At 42.2% G+C, this 20,488-nt stretch overlaps 1 protein-coding gene across 1 annotated transcript in view; it reads right to left on the bottom strand.

The window, feature by feature from the left end:
* Positions 1-15,358, bottom strand: part of Amfr (autocrine motility factor receptor) — a 45,843-nt gene extending 30,485 nt beyond the window's left edge. Inside the window, exons 1-6 of the mRNA XM_051195140.1 lie at positions 14,738-15,358; positions 8,743-8,835; positions 4,574-4,738; positions 3,722-3,874; positions 505-545; positions 207-339 (exon numbers count right to left, since the gene is read on the bottom strand). Coding sequence (XP_051051097.1) covers positions 207-339; positions 505-545; positions 3,722-3,874; positions 4,574-4,738; positions 8,743-8,835; positions 14,738-15,343 — 1,191 coding nt within the window. The 5' untranslated portion in view covers positions 15,344-15,358. The remainder of the gene's footprint in view (positions 1-206; positions 340-504; positions 546-3,721; positions 3,875-4,573; positions 4,739-8,742; positions 8,836-14,737) is intronic.
* Positions 15,359-20,488: the final 5,130 nt, after the last annotated feature.

A 20,488-nucleotide genomic window follows, 5' to 3' on the forward strand; every position in this document is an offset into this window, starting at 1 on the left:
ATCACCTCCTAAGCTGGCACCAACCAAAGCAGTCCACAGCACTGCTTTACACCCAACTGCCAAAGATGAAGGCTGCCCAGCCACACTCCAGTCTTTTAAGTGGTTCATCCACATCTACTGAGTATTTCACTTTTTTAATGTACAAACCAGGGTTCTTGTCTTGAAAATCTCAGCCCTCTGCCAGAGCTCTTTCCAGGGGAACTCACCAGCATGTGAATGTGGTGCATGAGGTCCAGGGACAAGAGAGTGAGCTCCATGACAAAATCAGTGTAATACACATAGGTTCCCTTTCCTTCCCAAGTCCCTTCATGGTTAAGGTCCCAGAGGTGAATTATATATCTGCAATTTAGGCAGGAAGAGAAAAATATGTTAACTTACCATTATAAGGAAATTTAACTTGAACGTGTTACAGTTTAGTCACATTTTTATATATTTCAAACTATTACATCTCAAAGTCAACTGAACAAGTAAATGTCAATCATCTCTCCAAAAATTTCTACTCACCTTAAAATCACATGAGCTGTCCTCACTGTTACCAAAAGAGACTGAAAAAGAGAAATACTTCTTAGTTTAATTGAAAAGCAGATTTCTATAAAACAAAACAAAAACAAACAAGATAAAAAGTAGGTTGGTTAAGTTTATCACACTTTCACTTCCTCTGCCCTGTTTCCATAGAGTATTGTCACCATGCAGGAGCCCCACTTTTGTTAAGGCTTTCCAGTTGACAGTGATGAACAGCTGTCCCTGCCCATCTCCAAGGAATGCCTTCTGCAATGACGAGAGGTTCTCTTCACTGTCTAACAACCACCTCTACTGACACATCACTAAGTCACCATGATTGGTTACCTAACAAGATATGTCACTAGGGTGATTGTAATGCCAACTACACACCACCTACAAGTGCCCTACAGGAGCAGCAGCTCTATCCTGAAGCTTCTGCATTTACCAGAACAAAGGAGAACAAAGGAATCAAACCCAAAATAAGACTCTCATGGCATTTTTTTTAAATACAAACTGACCTTAATAAACATTTCTTCAAGCTATACATGATCACACACACCAATAACCCCAGCATAGGAAGAATCCATTCAAGGTCATAGTATACTGAATCTTGACTAAGAAAGGTGGGGTGGTCTGTTTGTTTGTTGTTTGGCTTTGTTTTTTTTTCTGAAACAAGGTCTCACTGTGAAGTTTTAGTTGCCCTGAAGCTAGGTATGTAGAACAAGGTGGCCTCAAGCTCAGAGATCCTCCTGGGTTCTGCAAATGTGGCTATACCACCAAACCTAGCCACTCAGCCTATTTTAAGTGTGTTTACTTTTATGTATATCTTTTCCTCGGTTTGGCAGAATATTAAACTGAAAGTTAATAGCAACAACAACTAAAAGCAAAATGAAAGTATCATTCAAATAATACTTTTATTTAAAGCAAAGTAATTACTATGCCTATATGGTTTTAAACAGGTCTTTTTAACAGGGAACATTACTACATACTTTCACAGATACATATTTAACTGGAATTACAAATATTTTTACTAAGTACTTAAATGTTATTCTAATTTAAAAATTAATATTCATTATGTACACCATGTGCATGCCTAGTACCCTCAGACATCAAAAGAGGGTGTCAGGTCCCCTGGGAAGAGAGTTAAGGATAATTGGGTTCTATGAGGGTGGTTGGGAACATAACCTGGGTCCACAGCAAGAACTGTAAGTACTCTTAGCTGCTGAGTCATCTCTTCATCCCTACCCCTTTTCCTAATTTTATTGGCACTACATTATACTCTGAAATAAATACGACTGGGCAAAAATAAACTTTAACCTAGCTTCTAACAAATTCCTAAATATTTACACCTAATCTGTTTTGACGATAAATAACTAGCTTCTGTATAGCCACTACAGAGATCTCTCTTATCCACTGTAGGCATGCCATTTCTTTCTTTTTTTGAGACTGAGTCTCACTATAGCTCTGGCTGTCCTGGAACTCACTATATAGACCAGGCTGGCATCCAACTCAAAGATCATCCCTGCCTCTGCCTCCCAAGCACTGGGATTAAAGGTGTGCTATATAGACTGATTTTTCCTATATGCCCTAATGCATTACCAGATAATATTAAAGGTAACCTGTCCTGGCTTATACCTGTGCTTCCTTTGATTCATTATTCTTGTACACTATGGTCATTATTAAGCAGATAAAAAAGGTTATTAGTGGTACTTAGTACTGGTTGTCAACTTGACAGACTCTGGAACCACCTGGGCCTCTAAGCATGCCTATGGGAATATCCTAATTACCTTAACTGAGGCAGAAAGACCCAGGGGCTCTGAAACCCTCTCCTGACCAGGAGGAATCCTAGACTGTACAGATAGAGGAGGAGAACTTAGCAGCAGCATGCATTCATTGCTGTCTGCTTGTCAGTACAGATACAATCAGATAACCTGCTTCCTGTTCCTACTACCATGCATCTCTCTCTGCCAACTGCCATTAAAACTTTTTTTTTTTGGGGGGGGGCTAGGCCATGATGGCACATGCCTTTAATCTCAGCACTCAGGAAGCAGAGACAGGTGGATCTCTGGGAATTTGAGGCCAAGGCCAGCAGCGTCTATAGAGTTCCAAACCAGCCAGAGCTGCATGGGGAGGCCCTTTCTAAAACAAACAAACAAACAAAAAACCCATAGAGAGTTGGAGACAATTCAGTGGTAGAACTCTTGCCTAGCATAACTGAAAGTCTTCCAGCAACACGCATACACACAGTAAAATGCCTTTAAAATAAAATAATGAACAGCATTTAAATGATTATTATATACACTTTTAATTCAGCTTTAAAAATGATATATTTCATTAATATTCACCACTGCCTGGTATTTTGTTATATCTTAAGGAGAATGTATTCCCTAATTTGGAGTAAGAGGATTTGAACTGCATTTGTTATTCTGAAACCTCAAATAGCTCTTAATGAGTCAACAGTAAAAAATTTAAAATTATTCTTGGGGGGCTGTGGCCCTGTGGTAGTAAAGCCCTTGCCCAGGATGTACAAAACCCTAGCACAGGAGAAAAAAAGTTTCCACAACAACCCCTGGCATGACACATGTGTGCACATGGGCCAGAGGAGGACGTCAGGTATTCTGCTCTGTCAGTCTTTGTCTTATTATACTGAAACACAGTTTCTCTCTAGAGCGAGGCTGGTGACCAACAAGCCCCAGCAATCATCCTGCCTCTGCCCCACACAGCCCTGGGGTTACAAATGTGTACACACAACCATGCCCAGCTTTTCACATTGGTGCTGGGATCCACACTCAGGTCCTCGTGCTTGCACAGCACATGCTCTTACCTGCCAACCCAGCTCCCTAGTTGATGAATTGTTGAGAAAAAGAATTCTTTCACTAGGTTACAGCAGGATTATATGAAATACCGCATATAAAAGTATTCAGTACCAGCATCCAACAAAAGCAGGAACATAGTAAATGCCTATTAAAGCCTGGTGGTGGTGGCACACGCCTTTAATCCCAGAACTAGGGAGACAGATCTGTTGAGTTCAAGGATTGCCTGGTCTACAGAATGAGTTCCAGGACATCTAGAGCTACCCAGAGAAACCCTTTGGTGGTGGAGGTGGGGGGGAGGGACAGCCTGTTAAAGACAACAACCAAATACCTTTTACAATAGTCTGTCATAAATCATCTGGTCTTAAAAATGTTTAGGAATCCAACGACTGTGCCCAGCACCTTACCTCTGCAGCCATGAAAGCCAAAGTGTGCATGCCATGAGTATAGCCTGTGACACAACAGACAACTGCCAATCCACAGCAGGAGAGCAGCATAGCAATCAAAAGAGACAGGACTCTCCCATGGCTGCTCATTGGTGTAGTGGGAGAAAAGGAAAGCTGAAAGAGACAAAACAGATACACAGTTCATTCCCCCACCATGGCAACTACCTTCAGAATTCAAGATCAAGCTTGCTATCTTTGCTTGGGGCACTAAACTAACACAGAAAAGCCCAAACTCTACCATGACCTAAATGCATGAGTTGAGATAAATCTCTATCATTAATTTACCAGATACAGTATACACTATATTTTCATCTCATATATAGGACTCAGAACAGTGTCCTGTTCTGCTGTGTTTCTGTTTGACTTGTTCTAATCTTCCACATCAGAATTCCCTTGGAGGCCTAACCTATTAGGGATAGGAAAAGGAATTACAGAATTACAACTCATAATGGTATATGTTAATATGAGGCAAAAGAAGGAAAAAAGCAGGAGACAAGAACAGAAAACACACACGAGTTCGGGTTGTATATAATGTATATATCACAGCTCCTTCACACTCTGACCTAATGTAAGTAGGGAGTGACTATAGTCCTTGGGGGAAGGGGGTGAGGGAGGTGGGAGGAGCCCTAGAAAACAGGTGTCTTACAGCTGTGGCAGAAGCTCCTCAAGAAACAGGGCGTGATAGATGACCTAGAAGTCCCCTCTCAGAGTCATCCCAAGCATGCAACCTGTGACTTTCTCACATTACTTCTTACATCAAACCTGGCACACACAAGTGACTGAGCAATGAAAGAGGGTTGCTAAAAAACTCACGTATTCAAACCGGTCTTTGCAGAGCTGAACCATCAAATGCAGAAAAACAAGTCCAGCAAACCAGAGGCACCACATCACCACCTCCTCCACAGTCTGGACATTCAGCACACCAAAAATGAAAATGAACTTGTAGAAAATAAAATTCCAAAACTTGTCTTTGAGATGCTAAAAAGAAAAGAGTGTGTAAGGTGAGTTCCATCATACCAAGTTTACTTATGAGACATTAACATAACAAAAGCAAGCTTACTGAGCACTCTGTATGAAAGACAAAGAAAACAGAAGAGAGGTAAGACAGCTACAAAGTGATCTCTGAACTGAAATTGGAACAGCTAGGAAGTTTCAGCTATTAAAATAGTTGTATTAGTCTAGTCCTTATGTAGTAAGAAGTATTTTATATTTACATGTACAGTAGAAAAGATCAAAGGTCATCAGTATTATTTTAATACTTCTGCAATCCTTCTTAAACAATAGAAAAGATTAGACTTTCTAAATACAGTATTATTAAGCAGGGCTGGGGAGATGGTTAAGTGAGTACAGTACTTGTCAAGCATCATGAAGACCTGAGTTTGGAACCCTCGTACCTAAGTAAAAGCCAATGGAGAAGTACACTTGTCTGTAACCCCAGTACTGACAAACAGGGACAAGCAGATCCTTGCAGCTCATTGGCCAGTCCAGCTAAATTGAAGAGTTCCAGGTTTAGGGAAAACCTGTCTCAGAAAGTAAGATGGAATTGGGCGCTGGGCAATATTGGTACACACTTTTAATCCCAGCACTCGGGAAGCAGAGGCAGGTGGATCTCTGTGAGTCCAAGGCCACGTTGGACTACAGATCAAGTTCCAGGACAGCTTGGGCTGTTACACAGAGAAACCCTGTCTAGAAAAAAAAAACCAAAAAAAAGGGATAGAGAGAGCATCTGACTGGGCTCCATTCCCAGCACCCAGATCAGGCAGCTCACACAGCACATGGTGCAATAAACTGATGCAGACATATATAAACAAAAATAATGCAGTTTTAAATCTTAAGGGGAAAAATGTAGAACGCAATTGAGGAAGTCCTCAAAGTCAACCTCTGGTCTCCAGATACATGCAGATACATGCAAATACATGCACACACATCCACAATACATACACATGTACATACACCCACAATGTATACAATATGCACACACACACATTCCACACAATAATAAATTAAAAGGCCACTTGCTAATATAGAATCAATAAATTATTTAACATTATGCCTATCCACACAGGTAAGTATGGTTGTGTCTGCCTGCAATCCCAGCACTTGGGAAGCCAGCCTGAGCTACATAGGACCCTGTCTCAAAAACAAACAAACAAAAAAGCTAAAACCAAATCAAGATTAAAAATAAAATAATGACCTTAATATTTATCTATCTTTCTTCATCCAATAGGCAAATATTTTAATTTTGAACACTGTTTTTTCTCACCTATTAATGTGAGAATTTTATTAATGTAGTTAAATATTCTCTAGATATATCATCATACTGACTTAATGGTAACAGATAGAATCAATTTTTTTTAAATTTTCTCCTATCCAAAGAATATCTTATGAAATTACATATAATTGAACAAGTTCCTACTTCAGCACTATTCAAAGGAAGATTACAACAGTCTTATTATTTCTAGTAATAGTCACCTGCTTTGTAAATAAATGCTAAGGTGTTCCATAAGCAGTATTGTTATTATATACAAATGTCTTGCCTACTTGTTATATCTGTACCATGAGTGCCTGGTGCTTCCACAGATCAGAAGTGTTGGGACACCCAACACTAGAGTCACAGATAGTTGTGAGTCACCATGTGGGTTCTGGGAATCAAACCTCTCCATTTCTCCAATCCTTATAATCTTTTTTTAAACCAAAATCTTTCAGTTTTAAAAATTTTCACTTTCCTGGGGCAGGGGAAAAGGCAAGGGAACAACAAATGAGTTCCATTTCTTACAGATATTAAAATATTTTATTGCCCCAGCTACTGATGGGGGTGGTAAGAATCTGGGTAAAGATAAAAAAGAATGCACTTTTTTTTTTTTTTTTAAGACAAGCAGTCTTTATGGAGCTCTGACTATTCTGTAGACTAGACTGACCTCAAATTCAGAGATCTGCCTGTCTCTACCTTCCAAGTGCTGGAATTAAAGGCATATGCCACCATGCCCAGTAAAAACATGACTTCTAATGAGACTTTTATATGATTTTTAAAGATTGTAAACATTTACAAATTTAAAATAAAATTAAAGCTAGGAGAGCATGGTTGTGTTGCCCCAATAATCCCATCACATAGAACTGGAAAGCAGAGGCAAAAGAGTCTTGAGTTTGAGGTCAGCAAGACCCCAACACAAAGAATAGAATTACTTTGAGAGTGTGAATACAACTCTGACTCGATACCTTGTGTTCAGAGAACAAAGTTAACTTGGAAAAATAAAAACAAAAGAATATCTATCCACCCCAAAGGCAGACACTCAGCAGCAACGGTATCACTGCCCTTACACAGTGTGGACCCTGGTTCTGAACACCATGCCCCAACAGAGTAAGCTTGGAATCCTGGGCAAATGTCTGTTTCCTGGGCAGGGAAAATAGGACTTAAGTATCACTGGTGGTGATTCCTGGCTCTGCTACTGTATAACTGTGAGGTCCTTGACATTTCATGCTTCAGCTTCCCAACCTGTAAAATAGGTCTTATTACAATAGCCTATGTCTCACAGAATAAGTGAAGAAATAAGTGACTTTAGTACATGTAAGGTGCTGGGTTTTTGGTTTGGTTTTGGCTTTTGTTTTTTCGAGACAGGGTTTCTCTGTAGCTTTAGAGCCTGTCATGGAACTCACTCTGTAGACCAGACTGGCCTTCAACTCACAGAGATCCTTCTGTCTCTGCCTCCTGAGTGCTGGGATTAAAGGCATGGATCACCACTGCCCTTGCCTGTAAAGTGTTTTTTTAAAATGCCCTAAAAGGCACTAAATGTTTTAAGTATTTTTAAAATAAAACTCTCTCTGGCTGGAGAGATGCTCAGTGCTTACAAGCTGCCCTTATAGAGGACACAATTTTGCTTTCCAGCACCCACATGGTAGCTACCAACCATCTCTAATCTGTAACTCCAGTTCTAGGAGATCCAATTTCTTCTTCTAGCTTCCACGGGCACCAGGCAGGAAAATGGTACATTTACATAGATGTAGGTAAAACACTTGCATAGGTAAGATATGTTTAACACTGAAAAGACTGAATTGGGTTAATACCAAAAGTTTCAAATACTTGAGGCAATGTTTCCTATAAATGTTGACCTGGTACAAAGCATCGGAGGCCCACTGCTGCCACTCAGACAGCTTGCCACAGCTTGGTCCATTTCCAGCTCAGAAAGAACCAAAGCTTTTAAGAAGAAATTGTAAAGAAAATTTTGAAGAATGGAAGAGTCAGAAGGAGTTTCAAAGCCAGAAGTAACAATAATTGCAGGACTAGGTGGCTGAGACATGAGGCCTGCTGAGTTCAAGGGCAGCCTGGTCTACAGAGCAAGTTCCAGGCCTGCAGAACCACACATCCAAGTCCTGTCTCAACAAAACAAAATCATGAAGAAATAGTCATAATGGGGTAGACTGGCTACCCTGAGTACGATTAAACAAAGTATTTTATCAAGGTTAACTTTTCTGATTTTTATCACTGTGCTGTGCCTACTCAAGAAGATATCCTTGCTCTTTGGAAAACATCCTGAAGTATCTGGGATAAAACTGTATGATGCTCACTAAATTCCAAATAGATTAGAAAATCTGTGTAAATAAGAAGTGACTCTGAGGACTAGGAAGATGGATCATCACTATAAGCATGTATGACTAAGCCTCCAGTTCAGTAAGAGGCCTCAGCTGAAAAGCTAAGGTGGAGAAATAGGAGAAGGCACTTAGAATTCTCCTCTGACCTCCATATGAGCCAAGCATAGGCAAGTGCACTTCTCACATAAGCAACACACATACACACACACACACACACACACACACACACACAAAACTAAAAGTGAATCTGGATAAAGTACATCTAAGAGTTCTTTATAGTATTCATGGAACATTTCTATATTCTTGAAATTATGACAAATGTGTTTATATATACATTTTTTTATATAGTGATTGTTTTTTTTTTAATTTTTTTTTACAAGAATCTGTTCACTTACCTGTCTCTCACTCACTCTAAGAGGACCAAACACAATACACTGGATAAGCTTAGCCACCAACATCAAAACACAGCAAGCAGTATTCACCAGAACCTGTCCACACATCAAAGAAAGAAAGGTTAGTTCTGGTGAAAAACAAATACAGTGCAATATTTCCTATCAGGAATTAGGCCATTAATCCCAAGCCTTTCTGGTTTCTACCTGTGCAAACTAAGTGCTACCAAAGCTAAACAGAGATGAGGCATGGGGAGGGGAAGCACCAGATCCACAGCTCACTGAGTCACACCCCTGCCCAGTGAGCACCCTCCTGCAGGCCACCTTCCTCACACCCCTGCCCAGTGAGCACCCTCCTGCAGGCCACCTTCCTCACACCCCTGCCCAGTGAGCACCCTCCAGCAGGCCACCTTCCTCACACCCCTGCCCAGTGAGCACCCTCCAGCAGGCCACCTTCCTCACACCCCTGACTAATGGGCACCCTCTCACCACATACTCCTGTGATAGAAAGAATACATACTGGCATCCCTAACTCAGTACAAAAAGATTAAAACATGTTTAGTTCTATTCTGTTGCCTAATAGGGCCAAGAAGATATTTTTAAAGGATTTAAATAAAAATAGTTCCATTGGGGGACAAGCTGGTATTTAAATCCTTCAATTAATCAGGTGGGGTCAAATAGTCCTACAGCCTTTTGACTCCTTATATAATATGAACCCAGTTCAAAACATCTCAGTACACACGTTGGACCCCAGCACTTAGGAAGCAGAGGCAGGCAGATCTCGGTGAGTTTTCAGTCTGTCTGCTATACATAGCTGATTTATAGGCCAGCCATGGCCACAAAGTGAGAGCTAGTCACAAACAAAACAAACCCTAGATTATAAGGAACTTCCAGTTGGTCCCAGCATATGTGAGGCAGTTCACAACTGCCTATAACTCTAGGTCAGAAAGATCTATTTTGCCTGACCTCTATGGGCACTGTCCTAGTACACAGGCACACGTGCAAAGGAAAGCTGGAAAGATGGCTCAGCAGTTAAGAGCACTGGCTGTTCTTCTAGAGGACCTGGGTTCAGTTCCCAGCATGCATCTGGTGTCCTACAACTGTCAGTCTCATAACCAAGACCCTCTATTGCACACACACACAGAGTACACAGACACACCATACATGCAGGTACAACACCCATACACATAAAACAAGAATAAGTAAAATCTCAAAAAAATTTTTTTTTCAGAGACCTGACAATACTCATTTTTTAAGGTACTGAGTAGACTAGTAAAAGTTGCACTTCCCTTGTATTTTGCAAGTCAATGAGACCCTCAGCCATCTAAATTAGAAGAAATGTCACCCAAAACCAAAATCCTCATACCAAATCTCTCTTCACCAGGCCAACAGGGTATTTTTAAAATCAACTAACCCCCAGCTAAATTGCAACTTTTTTTTTTTAAGGGTTCTTCCTGGTTTACACATCTTCATATGAGTTAAAAACACAAATGTAATAAATACATTCAGTAACTGCTCAGGAAATGGGAGAAAGGTAGAAAAATGCAGATCTTGACCCTGAACTCAGAAATCAAACTTAGAGTCTATCATTAGTTCTCTATCCCAAACTGCACCACTGCACCTCAGCCATAAAACAAAACTTAGTTTTACCTTTTCAGTTAAACCTTTTAAAGTTTTTTGACTTAAAAAAATATGTATAAAAAGTTTCTTCAAAGGGCTGAAAAGATGGTTCAGCAGTTAAAAGAGCACTTCCTGCTCTACCACAAGGTCCTAGTTCAATTCCCAGCAACCACGTGGTGGTTCACAACCACTTGTAACTTCAGGTTCAGGGGATCTAATACCTACTTCTGGCCTCCATAGGCACCTGTACTCCTCCACCCTTACACACACACACACACACACACACACACACACACACACACACACACACACAATTTACCCTCTCCCACCTCCAACAGCAAAAGTCTCTCAGAATCTCATCACCCATAGACAAACATTTCTATTTTAATCTAAATGGGAGATTTGAAAAAAATCAGCATGTCTTTTAAGTAAATCGGACTTGAAAAGGCATATGGAGCATTCATGGTGACAGACCTATATAATAAAAGCTACATGAGAGGCTGTGGCAGGAGGGATGCAAGTTCAAGGCTGGCCTGGGCTACTTAACCAGACTGGAAAGAAAATGTATTTAAAAAGAAATACCCTTTACAAGAAAACAAAACCAACAAAGGATTGGAAGAACTAATATCACCTAAAGGTTCTGAAAAGCCCTTTAGTGAACTATTCTATATCTAGTTATAGGAAAAAGTCTTAGGCTGGAAAGATGGTTCAGTGGTTAAAAGCACTTGTTGCTCTTACAGAGCACCTATTTAGATCCCAGCACCCATATAATGGCTCACAGCCACCCAGAACTTCCAGAGAATCTAATGCCTTCTTCTATTCTCCAAACACACCAGGCATGCATGTGGTACACTTTTATATATGCTGGCAAAAAATTTACACCTATAAAATAAGTCTTAAAATTTTAAAAGAAAAAAGCCTTTACTTCACAAGTATTGTGCCATTCCAGTAAACACAGTAACTTCTCCATCTCAGCTGAAAATATAAATATTGAGCCAAGCATGGTGGCCCAGGCTTAAACTCCTATCACTGGAGAGGGAGGCTGCGGTACAAACACTGGTATTGAGAGTAGGCAGCACGAAGTCGGTCCTAAGCAGCCAGACTTGGTCTCCAAAACTAGAGAAGAAAAAGCAACAACACAAGTTTCATTCAGGTACTCAAATGACCCTAACTGGAGCATTCCTGCTTTAAAGTAAACACCATAGGTCTCTAGGGACCTATGACACTCCTGCAGAATTGACACTTCAGCCTAGACTTCAAGCCCCAGAACTATGGAACAAACAGTCTCCAAGAACCATAAAACCAAAGCTTAGTCAGCACTCAGGAGGAAGAGGCAGATGGCTCTCTGAGTTCCAGGCCAGCCTGGTACAGAGAGAGTTCCAGGAGAGGAAGGGTTACACAGAGAAACCATGTCTTAAAAACAAAAAGCAAAACCCCAGGAAACTCAGTTGCAGCAATCCTGGTATAAGCAACTGCTTCCTACACTGTTGTAATATTTTATCTACTTTTTTTTTTTTTTTACTAATTTTTTCTCATAGGCAGCATCCAAACAAGCTAAAAGGGTTTGCCTGCATGCTAGCAGAGAAATGGTGCGCTCCTGACCACCACTGAAGACTTCACTGGATAAACACCATTCCAGTGGATCCACATGAGGGAGGCACTAATACTGGCCAAGGAAGGGATATGGAATTGGTATGTGACAGTTAACTTTAAACAAAGTGCAAAGGAGCATCCAGATCTCTCTCTCACACACACACACAGAGAAAGAGAGAGAGAGAGAGAGAGAGAGAGAGAGAGAGAGAGGGGCAAGTGTGAAGCAGAAAGAATATGTTCACATGTATGCATGTGTAATCCATAGAAATGTGACGGATTTGAGACCACCTGGATGTTTCAGAAGTTCCCACACCAGTTACAAGAAGCTGGCAGTAGGAAACTGGTAGAGGGACAGTTACTTTCACTGTCTATCACTTTTGTTTCCTTTGACCTTTGAAATATGAACTTGTAGAATCTGCCCTTTAAATTTTTAAGTTTAGAACTAACCTGACCAAAACTTCCACCTACTTTTCTCAGCACATATGGCAGAGGAGTGGCAAACCAATGATGGCTATAATCAGCTCCAAGTTAGCCTGGGTCCCACCGCTGGAGCAGTAAGAGCTTCAAAGTTTCTCACCTCCTTTCCCAAGCAGGGTCACCTCCTGTTACCTCTCCTTTCCATCTCCCTTTTAAGTCACCAGAGTTGCCCAGGGCAGGGAGCACGCCTCCCCAAACCACCTTACAAACCTTTCCCCCACTTCACTCTTAGGACCCTTACCACCTCCCAGGGCTGTGTCCACACCACCTGCTATCAATCCTTCCCCACACAGCAGTCATTTCCCCTACCTCCAAACCCCACTGGGTTTTATGTGTGTATCTATCATCACCTAGCGTATTTTGCCTTATTTACATATGAGTCATTTGAGGGTTGGGGGAAAGTGCTCTTCACAGCTGTGTCTTCCAGAGTGCTGGAAATAGATCTCTGAAAGGTCTGAACGGAGTGTGCTAATACAAAACCTCCTGTAATACTAAATTGTGTTCTGAAAAGACATTCTGGAGAGCCTAATAAACAAGCTCACTAGTAAGAGTTGCAACTGACAAAGGGCGGCTTCTTGTCTATCTAGCTTGACCTTGGCAGTGTTGCATTTTTGTTTTTATTGGGGGGGGAATAAATAAATTCCTGTGAATGGAGCTCAAGGCCCACCACACAGTCGCTCAATAAAGTTGCCTGTCATGCCATGTTGGGGGGAGAGGGGTTGCTGAAGCAAATGGCTAAACCACAAAGTAAGCACTAGGTGATAAAGGAAGAAAATTCAGTACACACAGAAAAGTCTGGGCAGCCACAGTGCAACCAAAATGAGCATGCCATAACTCCAAAAGGGATGAACGAAAAACTGCATGAAATTCAACTAATAAAGGAGGAGGAGTGAAATGATCAATTTGCATTTGACAAGACTGTAGGAAGGGAAAAAAATTTTTTTCTTAAAAACAATTCTCAGAAAACCCAAAAGGTCTTAGGTAATGTTTCATGAAGTAGTATTAACCTTGGAACTTGAACATGAGTTTTGCAAGAAGAAACTTTTTTTTTTTTTTAACAAAAAGAAAAATCATTAAACTGTTCTATGGATTCAATGGTGTTTCCTTTTAAAATCCTGCTCAGACTTAAAAATGCGCCAAGGACTACGCTACAGCCTTCACTTTTGTCAAAAACATCTGTCACATAATTCTAAGTTGTTTCCCTTTGACTCAAATGCAAAGAGATCTGAAATTAAACAAGATGTGAATTGAATTCTTTCCTCCCTTCTTTGGTCTTCACACAGGAGTAGGGAAATGTGAACCTCACCTTCACTGTCTTCTATTAAGCTATTCATCAAAGGACCAGGAGGCTTAATCTACAGCCCCCTGAGTTCACAAATCTCACTGCTTCCTGATGAAGCACAGTGGGAATAATTATAACAAATGAGTTGCATATATTCTACAAATGCAGAATATTAACCCCTCAGTCATTTACAGCCTACTGTAGGCGACAAACTCGGAGGAAATAAGAATCCCATAGTAAATCCAAGTGACAAATTTTAAATCCTGGAGCAACCTTCCATATTTCTGAGGGTTTATAGAAGAGGCATTCAAGTGCAAGGTGAAAGCAAAATTTTCTCACAGCTGCCCAGCCTGAAATGATGTAATAAACGAAGACAGTACTTGTGCCTTGTAACGTTGCTTATCTCGCACGGGCAGAAAAACTAGAAACCTTGTTTTAAAATGGATCGCTAAACGGAGAAAACGAGTTCCAAGGAGGCGCTGCCACAGGGATCAGAATGTTTTGCTGCCTTTAGTCATCAAAGGGAACAATCACCAACATGGGGTAGAAGAAAAAGGACGCAGCTGGTTTGTTTGCTTGTTAAATAGCGCCCACGGGAGGGTAATCCATTACCAAATAGCAACATTTCAAAGTTGTCCTGTTTAGAGAATAACTGTCCCAACCCGTTCAGATGCTTAAAATGTCCCCCAAACTCTCGGCCCTCTCTTCATCAAGAACGCGCCCACAACATCGCCGAGCTGGACGTGACTTGCCCCGGCTCCTCCCGGCCTCGGGTCGCGCCCCACTGCCCTGGGAGTCCGCGGCCCGACCGCCCTTCCCTTGGCCCTTCTTCCGGGCGGCTCGACCCCTTCCCTCCGCGGCTCGCCCAGCTCGCAGCGCCGCTCGGCCTCCAGCCCCACGCGAGGGGCAGCCGCCCGGCCTCGTCAGCCCGGTCAGGGCCCGGCCACGCCCCCCGCGGATAAAGGGTGACATGGCGGCCCCCGCTCGCCCGCCCGCCCGCCCCCGCGCCCGGCCCGCAGCCTCGCTCACCCACACGAACAGGCTGTCGGACAGCAGGTACTGGGCCACGTCGCGGGCCCGGGGGCCGCCGGCGGCCAAGCGCGACGGCACGAGCGCCTCGGGCTGCAGCGGGGCCGTTAGCGGCTCCTGCTCGCCTGACCCGGCCATCGACTGGCTGAGGGCGCGGTAGGCGCTGACGATGGTGCCCAGCAAGGCCAGGCCGCTGAGGCCCGTGTAGGTGCGGAGGCTGGGCCACGGGAAGCGCTCGAGGAAGAGCAGCGGCATGGCGGCGGCGGCGAGCTCTGACACCCGGGGCTCCCCGCGCTGCGGCCAGGCGCCTGCGGCGGCCTCGCGAACGGCGCCCACGGGCTCTGGCGTCGCTGCCGCCGCCGCCGCTCCGGGCCGCGCCGGGCCACTCCTGACTGCTCGCGCCGCTCCGCCCCGCGCCGCTCCCGCTGCTGCCCCTGCCGGCGCGGAAGAGCCTCGGCGGAATCGGGGCGGGCCGCCGCCCCTAGCGGGACGCGGGCGGGACGGGCGCGGGGGCGCGGCCTTGCTCCCCCGCCCCCAGCGGGCGCGCCGCAGCCCCACGGGCACAGGACCGGGCCTAGGGCCCCGCGTCCCGGCCCCCTGCAGCATCCTTGGCGACCCTGGGCCCACTGACGCCGCGGACGCGCCCCAGCTGGGCTCTCGAGTGAGCCCGGCCCGTGGGCAATGACGGCAGGCCTGTGTGCGTGGCCATGCGGCAGGGTCCGGTACGCAGGCCCCGGCCTCTGGTCCCTTGTTCCTCCCAGGTAAAGCAGGTAAACCCGTCCCACCACCCTGTGGAATAGCAGCTTTCATGGTGTCCTAAAGGAGGACATGATGTTTAGGAAATAATAGAAGCCCTGGCCACTTCTTTAACCAAGTCTTAAGTCTCTGTTTACAAATAAGTGAGTAGACTTTTTTTTTTTTTAACGGAGCCAATTTAACAGGAAATAAAAATATGTTCCCTTTTATGCTACAAGTAGAATGTAAAAATGGTACAGGGAGCTTCTTGGAAAATGCCTGTTCCTCAAAGGTACACCAAAGAGTGACCATTTGATGCGACAGTTACCTGGCTTACACATCTAAGAGAAATGAAAACACACACACACACACACACACACACACAAAACACAACTACACAGAGGTTGACAGTGGCATTATTAGCAGTTACCCAGAGGGGAAAAGCTCCAATGGAATAGTGTTTGAAAATGAAGTACGGATACATGCTACAGTATGAGAACATTGAAGACATGCCTGAGTAAGCCACACACGAGTGTCTAAACACCGTGTGACTCCACTGATAAGGCAAATACATAGAATGTAGAGTGATGACGAGCACGAGAGCTGGAGGCGGCAGCTAAAGACAGGTTGTGGTACATTTCCTGAAGTGATGGTGCTCTAAAGGACATTGAATTACACACTATAAACAATGACCTACATCGCTATATGTGAAGTACATAAAATAACAGGGGGTACACTCTTTTTAGTCATTATATTTCCAAGCCATGCAGTAGTGCCCATTCCAGAATTTATGTTCTGTAAATAGCTGGTGGATTTTTCCAAATTTACTAAAGGGGCTAAATTACCTTAAAGTATTTTTCATGCCAAATAGTCTAAGTCCATAGATTTTGTTTTGCTTTTCAAGACAAGGTTTCTCTATGTAGCCTTGGCTGTCCTAAAACTCACTCTGTACAGCAGGCTGGTGCCTCTGCCTCCCAAGTACTGGAATTAAAGGTGTGCACCCATCTCCCAGCTCTGTACTTCTTCTACTTACAGAAGTAGCAGTTCATAGATTTTATTTTTAATCTGAAAAATTAATAGCCACTTTGTAGTAATTCTGAAAAACACCTTATGAAAAGTCTTCATGTGCTTAAATTCTCTTTGGATCTCTCCCCAGTCATTTGCAAGATGACTCAGCATTGGATAAAGCATTTGCTACAAAATGTGATGACCTGGCTTTGATTCCCACCACTCCCAAGTTATTCTCTGACTTCTGTATCATGTGCACACACAAACACATGCACATAAAATAGTACCAAATGCTGTGGAATATTTGTTTAATGATGCAAAAAATATGTTGCATTATTTTATGTTGCATTTGTTTAACTCTGTAAAGCTGTGTTACTTTGCCTGCCTAAAATACCTGATTAGTCTAATAAAGAACTGAATGACCAATAACTAGGCAGGAGAGAGAACCAGGCAGTGCTTCTAGGCAGAGAGAATAAATAGGGATGAGAGCAAGGAGTGTGGATGCCAGGGGCCAGCCACCCAGCCGCCCAATAAGTAGCAAAGAAAGATATATAGAAAAAGAAAGGTAAAAATCCCGGAGGCAAAACATAATTAAAGAGAAACAGGATATTTTGTTAGAAAAGCTGACTAGGAACAAGCCAAGCTAAGGCCAGGCATTCATAAGAATAAGTCTCCATGTATTTATTTGGGAGCTGGGTGGTACCCTCCCCCAACCAAATAATTAAAACAAAACAAAAAACTCCACTACAACTGAGACTTAACACTATTGTACAAATAATGGAAGAAGAAATGAGGATGGTAATTTTCCAGGGAAATGTTCTCCTTCACAAGGTCAGATCTGAGTCACCATGACTTTTAAATCATACTGATTTGTGATTCACATCCAATCTAAGCCACAAAACAGTAATATTAGATACCAAACTTCTTGTCCTTTCATATTTCTGATAACAGAGCTGCCTTTTTTTTAATCTCCAAAGCTTGAGCTTTCTGAAAAAAAAAAATCAAACATGTATAACAGGTAAATTAATCCAACCCAGATGCATTTTTAAAAAATGAAAAAGATTTTGAATGATTTTTGGGTTTGTGTGTGTGTGTGTGTGTGTGTGTCTTTTTTGGGTTTTTTGTTTGTTTGTTTGTTTTTTACTACAACAGTCATTCTATTCCCTTTCTCCTCCAAAAAATGCTTTACCCCTCATCCTCCTCTCGAGGGCCTATTTGAGACACTTGTTCTCACTCTAGCCCAGTATGGCCTCCAGCTTGAAGTAATTCTCCTGCCAGAATCTCCTAAATGTTAGAGGATTACAGGCATGAGCCAACAAACCCAACAAGCTCCCATCTATCTTGTGTCTGCCTCCTGTTCTCCCTCCCTCCCTGATCCCTTGCACTACTGAACAGTTGTTTGAGTAGGGACTGGATGGTCTTGAACTCGTGAGCTGAAATGATCAGCCTACCTCAACCTCCTAAGGAGCTAAGACTGTGGAGCATGCCACAGTGTGAGTACTTGTCTCAAGATGGGTTTTGTTTTGTATTTTTTTTCTTCTTCAAGAACTAAACAAACCTGCTAAAGTCTTTTGATTTATTATGCGTGTGTGTGCCTTTGTGAATTTATGTGAAACACCTGTGCAGGTGCCTACCAGGTGTCAGACCCTCTGGAACTGCACTCACTGTCAGTTGTGAGCTGCCGTGTGGGCACTGAGAATCAAACCTGGGTCTTCTATTAGAGTAGCCAGTGCTCTGAGCCTGCTGAGCCATCGTTCCAGCACCCCCTCTAAAGTCTTAATCAGAAGCCAAATTAAAGTAGCTCACACTTGTAATCCTGTAGATGAAGAAACAGCTGCTAAAGATATGAACAATATGTGGTTAACACAACTGTGTTGCAACTTTAAGTATCCCAGTCTTGATGCTCTAAAAGTGACTCCATCAGCTGCAGGCAACTGAATCTAAGGACATGCTAAGGGACAAGAATAGGGAAAGGAAGCATCCATAGTCCAGGCCACCAATCAGGTCTTTGCCACTATGCCAAAATGGCCCCTTACTCCATGGACCTGACCACAGACAAGGAAACAGAATTGTGCAGGATCACTCCTGGTACATTGAGTTTAGCAACCCTCCACCACACAGAGGACTATCCCAAACAATTAGTTGTTCCATGTTAAATGCTTTTATTGAAATAAAATTTTAAAAAAGAACAATGACTATTTTAGTCAATCTCTTGCTTTATAAGTATAAAAATATAACCAAAACTCCATTTCCTTTATACATTCCTATAAACAAACCAAGAAAGTGTTCAAAGCCACAACCATAAATGGTACTTATATAATCTATATGAACAGCTTTTCTGTTTCAGGGGGAAACATGGATTAAACACAAGAGCTTTCTAGGCAAGCACTCAACCACTGAACAATATCCCTAAGTTCAAGTTTTTTTTTTCTTTAACACATTGCTCTTTCAACAGAACAGTATAATTTATGCATTCTCCAATTTAGCTCTAGCCTTAATTTCTCACTAAAATACAAAATATATTTAACTGGCTTAATCTTGATATGTCTGGGGTTTTGTTCTGGTTGTTAATTATTTTCTTAAAATAGGATATATATGTGGGTAAATATTAAGGTGAATTTAATGGCTCAAGCTGAATTAGAGGTTATATTTACACAGAGGCAAACCTGAGTGAGGTCAGTTTAACCCAAGTAAGTGATAGCAAACACGCAGATGTGTTGTAAAATAAAATCTAAGCTACAGAAGCTAAGTTCTTTAACAGTGTAACACAAAAAACTGAAAAATTCTTTGCATCAATCAGCAATCCACATACTGTTCCAAACACTAAATTAGTAAAAACCTTTGAGTTTGGGGAACTTAAATATGGAGGAGAGGCTACTCAAGTATTTCACCAACTCACTAAGCAGGTACTTTCAAAATGAAGTACTAAATGTCATAACTCCCTTGTACAATGAGGAGTGCTCCAACACAAGAGGGACTCTAGCAGACCTTTAGAAGAAACAGAAGGGAGGGCTGGAGATGGCTCAGTGGTTAAGAGTACTGGCTGCTCTTCCCAGAGGACAATTAGATTGCCAGCACCCACATGACAGCTCACAACAATGTCTAACTCCAGTCCCAGGAGATCTCATACCCTCTTCTGACCTCTGAAGACACTATACGCATATGGCGCATAGATACAAACACAGGCATCATACCCATACACTTTAAAAAGAGAATACAAATTAATGTACAGAATCTGTGCCATTTAAGTGTTGCCTCAAATTTTGTCTGAGTTTTTCAGTTTTCTGTTTCTCTGTAGCCTTGGAGGCTGCTCTGGAACTCAGTAGACCCGGCTGGCCTTGAACTCGAAGATGTTGCCTACTCTTAAATTGTGTGTTTGTGTGTCTATCACAATGATCTATTGGGAATTTTTTTTTTTCCAATTCTCCAAAAGGGTAGATCAATCCTAAATAGGATTTTAAGCAATTGAGTTAAACTTTTTCACCTTCTCCCTTTACTCATTTAAACATGTTCTAGGGTCACTACATTTTGTATATAGTATGTACTACTAGCATTAGTGAGAAAATCTATGCAAGAGTGCTTTCATTTGTAAATTATTTTTTTTTTAAAAAAAAAGTAGGTTGGTCAAATTCTAATAATCTCCAAAATTTAGTGTGTGTGTCTGTGTAATGACACTCTAAGACTTATATCCTGAGGGTGATCTTAACACTTGTGTTTTTTTGAATACTTGAAAGAACACATGAAATTTGAACCTGGTTAGTCTCTGTTCATCAGGAAACAAGGGTATTTGGGATACAACTATAATTGACCAAAGGCTTTAAAACTTTGTGTTTATGTGAAGGGAATTTTCAGTTTAAAGTCCACTCTCTTACACCCCAAAGTTAGAACACTGGGCAACTTAAATCAAAGGTCTCAGAATATGAATGTCTGGCTCAAGCACTTAGGAAGGAGTGACCAAAAGATTTCTGGGTCAAAGCTTAAGTTACAAGGGACAAGAGTGGATTTGAA

Source organism: Phodopus roborovskii, unplaced genomic scaffold, assembly GCF_943737965.1.
Source record: "Phodopus roborovskii unplaced genomic scaffold, PHOROB, whole genome shotgun sequence".
Taxonomy (NCBI): Eukaryota; Metazoa; Chordata; class Mammalia; order Rodentia; family Cricetidae; genus Phodopus; species Phodopus roborovskii.